Consider the following 14,104-nt stretch of genomic DNA (forward strand, 5'->3'; position numbering starts at 1 on the left):
ATTGGATTTTCACTGTTTTTATGAAAAAAATAGAGTCAGCGATATTCGATACCTAAGATACGGGAGTGGTACGTTGAATCAAATCAAATTTGGAATCGTCTACGCCGACGTGCGTTCTTATAAAGTCTGCACTGGATTCGATGCTGATCAGTTCTGATCAGGACTTCGTCCTTGTTAAATTATTTTGTCGACGTGCTACGATATATTTGTGCATAATGATGATAAATCCTATAAACGTGATCTACCTTTTGTTAGCTACGTTTCAAACTATGTATTTAATGGAGACGGAAGTTAATCGACAAGAAATACTCTTAAAAGAATCTATTAAAACGATTCTTTTGGATAGTATATTCCAATTTAATTCGTTTGAGATTACTGAAGATTCAACAATGGATTTTCATGAACCTTTTCAAGCACGGGAAGTTGAGTAAGTTGAAGATGAAGAAGAGTGGACTGACGAATCGATGCCACAACCGTCTTCATTGGTTTGCCAAGACACAGCGGTTAAGGGCGCTCACCACTCCAGTGATTTTGCAGGGCCTCACGGGGACAACGATTCCGAACGTATTTCTAAACCAATCGAGCTTAACGAGTGCTCATATCGAAGATGAAATGTTGACATGTGTTTTTATGGGAGCGATTTTCGATAAGTGGTCATTTTCATATAAAAAAGTGCAACGACATAATTTGAATGCCCTTTTAACTAGGAAGGAGGTGCTTGATCGAAAATCGCTTCCATATAAACACACGTCAACATTTTATGTTTAAAATGAGCACTCGTCGAACTCAATCGGTTGAGAAATACGCTCAAAATCGTTGTCCTCGTGGAGCACCTATTTCAGGATTTTCGAGTTTCTCGCGAAGATTTTGGGCATTCCTTGGCAACCGTTGCCGACTTTAGGCGGAGCGTCCATCTGGCGTGTGCGGGCGGCCGGGGGTCACACTCGTTTCGGCGCCTAGTCCAGAGCCGTCTAGCCATTGTATGAGTCCTATACATGCAAAATACGCACACATTTTTCGCCCGTTGCTAAACACCGCCCACTATGCGTCGCGTCTCCCTCATCCGAGCGAGAAAGTACGTTTTGGTTACCTCCCACCGAATTCGATGCTAATGCCATCTAGCGGTGGAAGTCATCGTCCCCACTTTGGTGGTGAACGCCGTTAATTTCGACTATAAAAAGAGAGCAGTAGAATTCTGGAGAAGTGGAAAGTCCGGCAATCTCAAATTGACCACCGCCCAACAACGATTTAGGAAACTTTCTTATGCTCGTGAATTAAAAAGGTGGGCCAACCAAGTGGATGACGGAGGATGTCGAAAATAAAAATTACTATATGTCTCTACATTCACGCTGAACAAATTACGAAACGCTATTGACGTTGGTTTTATAGTACATGACGCAGATATCAAAAAATGGTCTCCAGAAGCATGGAGAGAACGGACAAACAACGACGTGAGTTTTAAAGCATCATCAAAATGGTTATATAATTTTAAAAAAGCTCATCGTATTGTGTCACGAAAAATAACGAAATTTATTACAAGGAAGACATTAGAAGACGGCGCCAATTTACAAAAAGTAACTAGTGAATTTCTAGACAGTGTAAGACCACTGATAGCGCAGTACGGGGCCGAAAATGTGTATAATTCCGACCAAAGTGGATTTCAGCTAGAAATTCATTCGGGACGGACATTATCATATGAAGGGAAAAAAAAGTGGAATGTGTTGCGCAATCAATTTCGTCGACAACACATAGCTACACAATCCAACCAATAATTTCGTGTGATGGACGTTTACTATCACCGCTGTTGGTAGTGCTGAAAGAAGCAAGTGGCCAATTCGGACCGGTCGTGGAAAAAACATTGTTTCGTCCACAAAATATTTTTCCTTTGGCCTCGAAGTCTGGCAAGCTAACTTCAGGTAAAGACGCCTTGAACTTATTCCTTTAATTTATTAACTTGTATACTAATAATGATTAATGCGATTAAAAAAATTGTAGAGCATTTTAAAACGTGGTTGAAGGATGTCCTCTACCCGAACATTGGTCAACAAAGCATTCTTCTGCTTGACTCCTGGAGCGGACACTGCAGCGATACAATTGAAAAAACGAAACCTGCCGACAAAAAAATTGTGTCAATGATGATACCAAAGGGAACTACTCCAAGGGGTCGAATCCGACCTTTAGATGTCTGTGGTTTTCGAGTATGGAAAAATTTTGTGAGGCGTTTTTCTGATATTGTCCTTTTACATAATTATGACGTTAACCTTCATTTACGGAATAATATCATAAAATTGCAATCACTCGAGCATAATCAGTTGTCTTCTCCTAGATATAAAAGTCTGTTTCAATATGCACGGTATAAAAGTGGTTATATCGATGAAAGATTAGAAAACTTTCCGAACCCGGTTAATTTTGCCTTTGAAAGCTGTTCAGTTATGAAATGTAATGTTTGTGGTGCAGCAGCAATGATACGGTGTTCTTGGAGCAAAAAAGCATTTTGTATAAAGCACTTTTTCCACGAATACCACTACTGTAATAAATATGATCAGTAATATTAAATAATCTCCTGCTTTATAGAGAGATGTAAAAAATATTCTCTTATAACTTCCTGTTGATCAATTTCAGAACCAATATTTATACGCATACTCTTCTTCAATGTACTATTCTCGTACCTAAGGTATCGAATATCGCTGACTCTATTTTTTCGTAAAAACAGTAAAAATCCAATTTTATCGTTTCACCACTGAGATTGTATTACTAGTTGGAAACGGGTGATGACTGTATCGTCGAATCCGTTGCGAAACAATTTTAGCCTCTGAAACTATTTTTTAATTTATTTATAAATAATTTCATGTTATGAAAATCAATGACATTTTGAAGAATTACCACGTTGACACGACTATGTACGATGAATTGGTCACGATATACCCCAATAAAGGTAGTCGGGATATACTCTAATACCACCTACATTCATTATTTTCAACCGATGTGTAAATGTTTATTGGCAAAAAGCAGAAAACACGTATTTCTTCATTTTTTGTGAGCAATCACATCGCGTAAGTGGAACGTAAGTAGGAGTGCTTGTTTAATGGATATTACAAAAAAATGTCACCTAAAGGGTAGTTCACCCCCTTGAGGAGGTGCAACATTTCTGAACAATATTGTGTTGTCACCGTCCTTATACAGGATACGTTTATGCAAAGTTTCGTCGAAATCCCTCCACTGCTGTAACGAAAAATATTTAAGAAACCGATTTTTTGCTAAACTTTGGGGGGTTGTTTGACCCCTTAATTGTGGACCATTGCAGATATAAAAAAACACATGTCTCTTAGATTTTTGTGTCCTTCAACATATATGAAACTCAATAAGATCGGAGGCGGACACTTGGGAATGTTCCCTTGTGAGACAATTAATTCAGCGCAAATTCAGGCATGCGCGGCGGTACTTCAGGGTAAATAGGGAGGCCCCGGGAGAGGGAACTGCGGACAATTATATTCTATTGCCCTTGTATACAGGTAACCCTCCTGTAACACAGTAGATAGGTTTCTAGAAAATGCCGTGTTGGGTGAAACCTTGTTATATGAGACTCAGAGTCAGTACAAAAGGGGGGGATTACGTTCCGAAAACCTATTCAAGACAAACTTTTTTTTAATTCCATATAAGCAACTTAATTTTTATAAAAAATATAAATGTATGTATAACACAAAACGAAAAAGAAACAAGAAATATTATTTTCATGTAAAGGCACAATAGTTTATTATTCTTTTCCGTCATTATTTTAAGGTAATTTAGTTTTTAAATATGTGTAACAAAAATCATGTTATCCAGTGCTGTAGAAGTACAGTGTTGTACAAAGGTTCTCGCAATTTTCTTATCGTGTTAGAGCGAAACAGTGTTATAGGGTGCAGTGCTATACGAGGGTTCCCGCAATTTATTCTAGCATTTTAGAGCAAAACCGTGTTACAGGATACCGCGTTGTAGGAGGACTATCTGTACTCTGATTTTTGTTTATTTCCGTAATGAGGAATATATTTCGACTTGTTTTAATTCCTTCTAGTTCGGCAAAAAATATCGGTATTAAAATGTTTTGTATTTCGTTAAAAGAAACACATTATAGGAATGCCTAATTCCCTCCAGTACCTTTCAAAAAATGGTGTATTAAATTGCCTTGAAACCTTCTTTTGGAATATAAGTTTGTAATTTCTAATTTAAATCAATTCCACTTTATATGCCTGAGGGATTAAGTAGTTGAATTCCAATATTTGAGATTGGTTTCATATGTATTGTATTCTCCTGAATTCGAAACATAGATTCGATCAAACCTCATGCATTTTAAAAAGTTATAATTAAATGAATGTAACATTTCAAATTTTTTTATATGGAAAGTGAGAAGACGCTATCAATGGAAAGAATTGTAAAAAATTGTCATTACAATGTACGCATTAATCAGTTACTCCAGTATTATCAGTACACAGAAAAAAATAATTTGGTTACAATTATTATAGCGATGTGATTAAAATACTGTGGTAAATGAAACCGCACAAATGAAATTACCCTCATGGAATGATGAACTTAACCTTGCCAACAGATGCTGTATGCATGGCGCTGCGCTTAAAAGGTGCAGTAGTGATCAAACGAAATGGTAATATTAACTATATGAAATGGTTGTAATAAGTACAATAAGATAGAAGGTTTACCTGGTAGCTGTAACCACAATTATAGTAAGATTTTCCACATTGCAACGTTATTCTAAACTTGCTTGTGTAATTGCGGAAACAAAGGTTTGGCACCATTAATTTCGACAAAACCATCAGATGGCCAGATTTCTCGCAGACGATGCCGACAGCTCGTTTGTATATAAGACTCGTTATTATATCTTACGTTTATGTTATAATGATCCTATCCCTTCCCGAAGAAGAGGGAAAAGGAAAGTTATCATCGAGAAACCACCCTTTTGAGCATCAAATGATATTTTGCTACTTAAGGTAGAAATATAAGAGAACACTTACAGGAACATAAGTACGGGAGGCCGAGTTCAAATGTAACATGGGGCAATTGTAACAAACGTTATAAAATATTTATTCAAACTTGAAAAAGCGTGATTAAGCGGTGGAAGCTTCCCATGGATATTAGGAATATCCTGCAGTTGTTTCATGTTTGTTAAATTAGGCGTTCTCTTGTTATTTTCATTTTTCGTGATACGGCATAGGTTAGTACTATTTTTATTAGCAATATTTTCGATTTATATTAAATCCGGAATGGATTAAACTGCTTTAATCATGACACAGTATTGCACCTACAGATGTTCATTATATGTTTAATGCATTTGAAAGTAAACTGGCTCTCAGTTGCTGTAATTGTATGTGTCAATTATTTGAAAAAGAGCCATCGGGGATAATTATAACAAGTCAGACTGTCACAAATGTAACATGGGACATTTGATCCCGTTCATCTACGTTCCACGGATAAATTCAATATAATTCTTGCAGATTCTTTGAATATGCCCCGTGTCCGTAAAAAGATATCGAACCGAAATCCATCTGAAGATATCATGAAACGTGTTGCAAATTTAATTATGAATATAAGTCACAGTCAGAGGAGTGTTACGTCCCACGTAACGTCACCCTTCCAACTACATATATTAATTAACTTAAGCGTCGTAATTATTACTTTTCTCAAATACTATGTTACTAATATCGTGTTATATCGTCCTCGCTCGTCTGTCAATTTTCTACCGAACACGTGTTAGCAACGTGCTCAAAATAGGTAACCGTCACCATGCGAAAGGTGATAAGAACGAGAATCCCTTGTTCTTAATCCTCTAGGACAACGATGGCTCGGGCCAGTGGTAGCCCAACTTAAGGCTTCGAACCTACATTGTTAAAACAAGTAAGAAAACTGATAGAAGTGGATAATGTAGTTAAGGGCAGTGTCCTCCCTCTACTAAAATTTTGAGACAATGCAGTTTAGGAACAGTATAAAAAGGGACGCACCTATGCACCCTCACTTAGTGTGTTCAGTTGAGTTCAGTAACAGTTTATCGATAGACGACGAACATCTCGCAGAGTTCCAGTTTTTTACAAGTACGAGCGAGGAAGAATAACCAGTCTTCTTATTATTCAAGGTACTATATTTTTTCTATGTTTTAATAAATCAATCATTCACACTTATACGAACTTTTTCTTTTCTTGTCCCTTTTGAAAGGAGAAACAACAACAATATCCAATTCCTATTATCTCCTTGATATAAGAGGGCGCGGGGCTTGGTCTAGCTTCCCTTCTTCATCTAACTCCTATTATCCTCCAATATAAAAAGGAGTCCGGGCCCTGGTATAGTTTCTCCTCTAATTTATATAATACAACCGTATTAGTATTAAGCCTTATATTACCTAACACGCAGATGGTCAGACGATCCGGGAGAAAATACCAACTCCTTGTAACTTTCGCCAAAGCAGAGGGTAGGCCTAAATTTACAACCCGTAGGCGTCCACACGGAGGATCGAGGAAAAAGGCCCAAGATCAATCTCCGGCAGCACCCCGTTCACCTCCAGAGAGGGTTTTATCAATTTCTCCGGAGCGCCTCGAAATCATTAGGGCGCCCCTCAAAACCTCCACTCCGAGGACAGTTCCTCGACCCAAACCTCATCGACTCACGAGTGTCGAAGTCCGTACCCCCAATTGGGAACTTATCCCCATAGACGTTCCCGAATCTAGCGGCGATAACGCCCAGGCGTTGGTACCAGGGGACCCCAGAAACTCCAAGCCAATTGTTATAACCATAGAGTGAAATAAATCATCTTTATCTACTTCATAAAAATAATCAATTCATTTGTTCCCTCCCAGACGTAACAGGAGTGTAGTCAATGATTTCGAAATTTGTCATGTGACTTGAAACAGGTACGTAAAAAGTCTAAAGGAAATGATTATGGGTTACAAACCCCATAACAAAGTTTCCTATGAAAATGAACAGACTTTTTGTGAATGTATTTGTAAATCCGCAAATGTATATATGGGATTAGCTCCAATGGATATACGTAGCCTTGTACATCACTAAAAGTAAAATGGGCGAAATCTGCATTCAGTGCCATCAATGCAAGAAATGGTTCCATGAAAAGTGCATCAGTAAAACGGAAAACAAGATGGATCATTTCTACTTTTACTGTTCGAAATGTATTACTAATTAGAAATGTGAAATATTTATATTTATTTATTTATATATGTATTTTAAATAAGTGACTTTCGTTGTGTTCACGCGTATTTATCAAAACATAGTTACTAATTATAGTTATTTGAGTATTCTTGTATTAATCAGTAGCGACCGCCATCTGCCCCGACGAGTGTTACAACCGTACCCTGCAATGGTTGCAATTGTAATAAATACATTTAGTAAAGAAAGTAAAAATTGCTGATTTTTATAGGATCTTGAAGTAATCAAATGTAAACTGTCTTTCAGGGGATGGTTTTCTTAATATATGAACCAAGTACCGATCATAAAAAACTGTTCCGATTAATTGTAGAAATAAAAACGTAAGAATTGTTATAATTGACCTTGGTCTCCCGTATAACGTACGTAATAATAAAAATCGATTTTTTTTCCGTTTTTTCTTTCCTTCCATGTAAATAAAAAATTTGTTTCAATTCCACCGAGAAAATTGAAATTCATATTCCTTTGCTCTACCCTGGTTCTCGTATTTTAGAACTCCTTTAAATCCCGTTCCCCTCTATTTTTCACAGTGAATTGATATTTCGCAGTGATTTTCCTTTTTTTTTTATCGCCAGCGGAATAAAGGGCAAAGGAATAGTTAGGTATTCACTGGAATAAAAATGTTCAATTCGAATCAATTCCAGCCTTCTTACCGGGTACTTTAAGAGATTATCGGCACACCTGTTAAAATGTTCTAAACTTGTCAGCACCACTTAATTTCGTAACTTTAGCAAATTGAATACAAGAAACAATTTTTTGAAAATTGAAAAGAATGACAGCTAATTCTTTCTAGAAATGTTTCTAGTGTTTTTTGAAGTTAAATTTTCATCAGGCTATAAACTTGTCTTTTTTTACACTAAAGTTGTTTGTTCCTTGCATTGCATGCATAAACGCACAGCTACTAACAGCTATGATTTATTTGGCCTCACAAATCTGCGGAAATAAAATCTTAACTTTATTTGTAAGAATATCGCCAAAAGGAATTTTGTCTTACTGAGTTACTAGTCGCAGACGAACTAAATTGCTTTATTGTAATTAGATGCTCGCGATGCATCGCGATCATCATCAAGACGTTTGCTGAGAGCGTGGAATTGTCCTTCGTTTCAAACGCTGAGCCGTGATTTGGTTCTGTAATCGATACTCAAATAATGAAGATTCTAACAAGGAAACATTCCCAAGTGTTCGCCCCCGATCTTATTGATTTCCATATATGTTGAAGAACACAAAAATCTAAGAGAGACGTGTTTTTTTATATCTGCAATGATCCACATTTAAGGGGTGAAACAACCCCCCAAAGTTTGGCGAAAATTCAGTTTTTATAATAATTTTCGTAGAAGCAGTGGAGGGATTTCGACGAAACTTGGTATAAACATATTCCGTATAAGAACGGTGAAAACACAATATTGTCCAGCAATGCTACACCCCCCCAAGGGGGTGAACTACCCTTCAGGCGACATTTTTTTGTAATATCTAATAAACGAGCACTTCTACTTAAGTTCCACTTACGCGATGTGATTGCTCACAAAAAATGAAGAATCCGTGTTTTTTTTGCTTTTTACCAATAAACATTTACACATCGGTTGTAAACAATGCATGCAGGTGGTATACGGGTATATTCCGAGCTTTATTAGGTTATATCGTGATCAATTCATTGTGCATAAATCTTGTGAACGTGCTAATTCCTCAAAATGTCGTTGGTTTTCATAATATGCAATTATTTACGAATATCGCTAACTCTGTTATCGTAAAAACAGTAAAAATCCAATTTTACCGTTTCACCAAGGAGATTGTATTACTATTTGGAAACGGATGATGACTGGGTCATCGGATCTGTTGCGAAACTATTTTGGTCTCTTAAACTTTTTTTTAAATTTATTTATAAATAATTGCATGCTATGAAAACCAAGGACATTTTGAGGAATAAGCACGTTCACAAGATTTATGTACATTGAATTGGTGACGATATAATCCAATATAGCTAGTCAAAATGTACCCGTATACCACCTACATTCATTGCTTATAACCGATGTGTAAATGTTTATTGGCAAAAAGCAAGAAACACGTATTTCTTCATTTTTTGTGAGCAATCACATCGCGTAAGTGGAACTTAAGTAGGAATGCTTGTTTAATAGATATTACAAAAAAATGTCGCTTGAAAGGTAGTTCATCTCCTTGAGGGGGTGCAACATTGCTGAACAATATTGTGTTTTCACCGTCTTTATACACAACACGTTTATACCAAGTTTCGTCGAAATCCCTCCATTGCTTCTACGAAAATTGTTATAAAAATCGAATTTTCGCCAAACTTTGGGGGGTTGTTTCACCCCTTAAATGTGAACCATTGCAGATATAAAAAAACACGTGTCTCTTAGATTTTTGGGTTCTTCAACATATATGAAAATCAATAAGATCGGGGGCGGACACTTGGGAATGTTTCCTTGTAAGTACATTGTTGGCAAACGCGCTACAAAGAAAAGACCGTGCTCGGCCACGTGAAAATCTTAAAAACCTATTATTACGGACGTAATAGTATTTTTTGTTGAGATTTACATCTTACTAACATTCAGTAGAAGTTTGCATACGTACATGTTACGTATCGTATACATTCAACCGTATCTGAATATCGTTATCTGAACTAAAATGTACAATTAAACAAAACGTATGGTCATCTTCATCAAATTCTTAAACTACTGGATGAGTTTCTAATGAAAAATTATTTTTCTTCTAAACAGAAATTCTCTTTCAATTTACCAGAAAAAGTACGTAATATTTTACAGAAAACGTCCGATTTTTTGAACCAAAGAAATAATGAGTGCACAACAATCAAATTCAGTTACAGTATCCAAAATTCTAGTTCTTTTAACTGGATATTTTAGTGTGATAAGTATCTAAAAAATATATTAATTACGGTAAATATTTTATTGCATTAAAATGACAAAATGAAGCCCAAGATAAAATTCAGGGAGGCGTTTTTCAATATCGGATCGGAAAATGTAAAGAGTTTACACGCAGAGGAGGAGAAGAGTACCCGGTCATTGACATAAGGGTTAACGGTTTTAAGGATTTGTGGTAAGAAGATTTTACTGCATTTTTCATATTAATACGATGAGTAATATTTTTAAAGTTTCCACCGCGGGAAATTAATTTTTTCCTTTAACTTAAAAACAGCAGAAATAAAACTATGTATTCCATTTACATTCCTATTTTCTAAACGACTTCAAAAACCAATCGATCGTTTCGGGAAGATCTTTAATTAAATTAAATCATAGTATCTTCGTAAATAAATCATGACGTACGCATTAAAAGTACAAGTTATACGACATAGACTACCGAACATACCTGATCAAAATAGAAATCAATAAAGTTGTAACTATGCCGCTGAAGATAGTACACAGAAAGTATTGTAGAAATTGGAGTTCTCTTACTGCACAGATTTCTTCATCAAATCAGTTAATTTAAGGTATACACATACAAAGTGTACATTTATCTTTATGATCACTTTTTAATTTACACCCAAGTACGCGCACAATTAATTAAAGTGTCTGATTTGTTTATATCTGGCACGTGGATAATGTCTTGTTCTCTTATATTTGTTCCCTTCCAATTTTATTGAATTAGTAAGAATTTGTCTAATGGAAGTTTGCTCGTTGAAACAACTTTGAAACAACTGCGAAACGTAATTAAGGGTTGTTACCCTCAAGTGTCTTGTATAATCGCGAACGACGCACTGATCCATATGGGTGGACGGTATAAGCCAAGTAAGCCTGTTCCTTGCCGCCATTGGTACCAACGCCTGCGCCTAGCATTATTTCCTAGGAAGGTAACTATAGAGTTTTATACTGATCGTCACTATTGATGAAAGAGGCTTATTAGAGGTAACCCAATACAAGTGAATGCGAACATTTACTCAATACATTGATTTCGATTGTATTGGAAATGGGATGTGAGAATGATACACTTTATTGTATCAAATTTAACAAAGACTTTATTCTTTCTTTAAGGGGTATGGCCACGGTAGCGAGTATAAAATCATTTGCATATTCAACAATTTTTTTGTTGTATAAAAAGTAATTTATTTACAGAACTAATTACAGGTACATTTAGTGTATGTATCAAAGTAACAAAAATAGTTTTCTTCAATCATTGTCTTATGCGAAATGGCCGACAACTCCTATTTGCTTTTTTTCATCTTTTTTCCGAGGCGTTCCACGGCGTGACATTTGGCGTTCACAATTTTTAACCTAGAACAAAACGAAAAAATTCTCGTTAATCTACATAAAAATACCTAGAGAAGTACATATGGAATTTTAAAAATATTAATTTTTTCGAAAATGGCAGGTATTTGAAGTTAATGGGTGAATTTCCAGTGAAAAATTTCGTATAAAACTGCTCATAAAATGGAAAGTTTTTAATTAATCAAAAATTCCGTATGTACTTCTCTGCGAAATACAATTACAAAGATGATATAAAAATTTGAAGTCAATCGGAAGAAATTTGTCGAAGTTATTTATCACGCGAATTAGAAAAAAGCTGTTTTGAGAAAAATGCGTTTAATGTTTGACGTATAACTTTTTGTTGTTAAACTTGAAGAATCGAATCAAAAAAAATGTTTACCTTTAGTCTGCGATGCCAGCTCCATAAAGTCAACCTTCTAAGGCAAGATTTTCATCCTCTTCAGCTTTCCTACGCACAGTTACGCACAGTACGCAGTTTTCGTTGCTACAGCAATTGCTTCGACAAGTTTGTCATAAAAGGAATGGTATATCGGCCGTGACAATTCCATGAAGGCACTAAACTTTTTTATACCATTCAAACCTACAGCTAATAATCGCATCGCTAAGGTGATTCTGCGATTAATTTCATATCCATTTCTCACATAAAGGCAATTAGGTATTTCAGTTTTCTCACACTGGTTACGAGAAATTACGATCTTGAAACCCAAACCGCGCATGGCCGATTCAGTGATTTTTACATCTTGACCGCACGTTTTGCAAACAACCACTTCAGCAATTGCGTTCATAACAGTTGCGAAATTTATAAATCTGTTACCGAATTTAGCGTTAGTGTCATTATCACGCGAACTCGTTGACAGTCGTAGTTTCTTGGCCAACGCGCTCACGCCTTCTGCATCTGCCTCTGCTAAGAATCGATTTACCAGTCTACGCTTCGAAATATTGGTCTTATACGAAGACCAAGTATTTGATTTTGACCCCTTCTTTGATTGATAAACCTTTTTTTGGCCACTCATTTCGGCTGCTCACATAAAATGCTTCAACTTGCACAATACAAAATCACGCACAAAAAGTAGAAGAGCAAGTGAATGGCGTTCTTTCAACGGTCATACTGGCATTAGATGATCCTCTATAGGTATGTTTTCGTACAGGTAGACAACCAGTGCTCTCTAATGGTATAGCTCCGAAAATCCGAGGTCGTCACGCGGCGCGCCCGGATACTCCACGGCCACGCTACAAGTAGGCTTATGTTACATGCTCAAAGTCGATAAAGAAAATTTTTTTCGCTGTAAGTCGAATGCTAACTTATTCTTATGATATTAAAGCATCGTTTAAGCCAAAAAAACAAAAATCGTTTTTTTGAAAATTCTACCGTGGCCATACCCCTTAACGCTCGGAGGACCCATCTTTACTTCTCCAATCACTCTAGCGAACTAACTACAAAACGGCAACTGCTGATCTCGGTCAGGACCAGTGATGACTAAATTCTTTCTCTGGACCCTCTTTGTGGAGATGCGACTCTGCGTCGCCTCTTAATTCAAACAACGGTTCTTATCGTTACCGAAAACCCTCCACTAAATACAGGTCAGACTCTCTCTCTCTTTATACGCATTAAACATAGATTGGTTTTTGTTTCATTTATAAACCTCAATCTTCTGGTTTATAATTCCAACAGATTGCAAGTACTTTTGGTATCGATGACTTCGATACACCGAGAGAAAAATCTAGTTAAATGAACTATTTTTTAAATAGTTCTTATAGCTCAAAGAGTACTCAGATATTTTTTATAGTAAAATTAACTTTCTTCTGAACTAGGAAATCTAGAAACGGTTACTATATTTCTTTAACTTTTGGGAGTAATAAAATGATCTATTCTACGCTTATTACACTTTCTTAGGAAGAATAACAAATCTTTTTATTATTTATATAGTAAAATTTCACTTTATTATTGTTAATGTAACTGATATATCATCGTATATTTTACATGCCTAGATAGTATTATTAACTTTTGTGAATAGTTCTATTAATAATTAAATCTTGTTCCGAAAATAATATGTTGTAATTATTGACGTTTATAGAACTTATTATACTTGACCTGTTGACATTCATACATGTCTTAGCGTCAGTTAAGGACGGATTTTATAGTATTTTATATTATATATACTTATAAGATAGTATTTTATATGCAACAAGCGATCCGCATGATTTGCGAGAAAGCTTCGCCATCTATCGGTGCTGTCGAAACTACCCAGGCACCGCACAAAGTACAATATACGTATATTATTCGTCTAAATTAGGTCAATAGGTATAGCAAACGTATATCATCTACGATTCATCTAAAATAAATGTCTTTTGTAAATATACAACAGAACACATATCATAGGTATCTGAACAACATATATAAATATATGTCTCTTGTACTTGAAAATTATATATCCACTTTTGATCTACAAATATCTACTTATTTCTTGACGCATACAAAATACTTAATAATTTTGGTAGACATCTACCAAAGGTTAATCAACATCGTTGATAGTACATTTAGAAAAATAAAAGACATCTCAACATTTATGTGCCATATGGCCTGTAGCCATATTCATAAAATAGTTGCATATATTTACAAAAGTTATTTTCTTTAGGTGGACGATAGACAATGTGCGTTTGCTATACCT

General features: G+C 35.8%; 2 protein-coding genes across 2 annotated transcripts in view; one reads left to right on the plus strand and one right to left on the minus strand.

Moving 5' to 3' along the window:
- Window positions 1-10,849, minus strand: part of LOC105700219 (cadherin-86C) — a 49,289-nt gene extending 38,440 nt beyond the window's left edge. The window contains exon 1 of the mRNA XM_023432926.1: window positions 10,540-10,849. The gene's annotated coding sequence lies outside the window, so the exon portion shown is untranslated. The remainder of the gene's footprint in view (window positions 1-10,539) is intronic.
- On the plus strand, window positions 1,412-8,321 carry LOC111674042. Its single transcript, XM_023432927.1, has 4 exons — window positions 1,412-1,451; window positions 1,812-1,916; window positions 1,996-2,353; window positions 8,240-8,321. Exons 1-4 carry the CDS (start codon window positions 1,412-1,414, stop codon window positions 8,319-8,321), a joined length of 585 nt encoding a protein of 194 aa, XP_023288695.1.
- Window positions 10,850-14,104: the final 3,255 nt, after the last annotated feature.

Source organism: Orussus abietinus, unplaced genomic scaffold (assembly GCF_000612105.2).
Source record: "Orussus abietinus isolate OABI.00-Male unplaced genomic scaffold, Oabi_2.0 scaffold477, whole genome shotgun sequence".
Lineage (NCBI taxonomy): Eukaryota > Metazoa > Arthropoda > Insecta > Hymenoptera > Orussidae > Orussus > Orussus abietinus.

Coding starts and splice junctions, on each gene's coding strand:
- LOC111674042 (XM_023432927.1), top strand. CDS start 1,412: ATGGTCTCCAGAAGCATGGAGAGAACGGACAAACAACGAC. Junction 1,917..1,995: donor GTCTGGCAAGCTAACTTCAG/GTAAAGACGCCT, acceptor AAAAAATTGTAG/AGCATTTTAAAACGTGGTTG. Junction 2,354..8,239: donor AGTCTGTTTCAATATGCACG/GTATAAAAGTGG, acceptor TATTGTAATTAG/ATGCTCGCGATGCATCGCGA.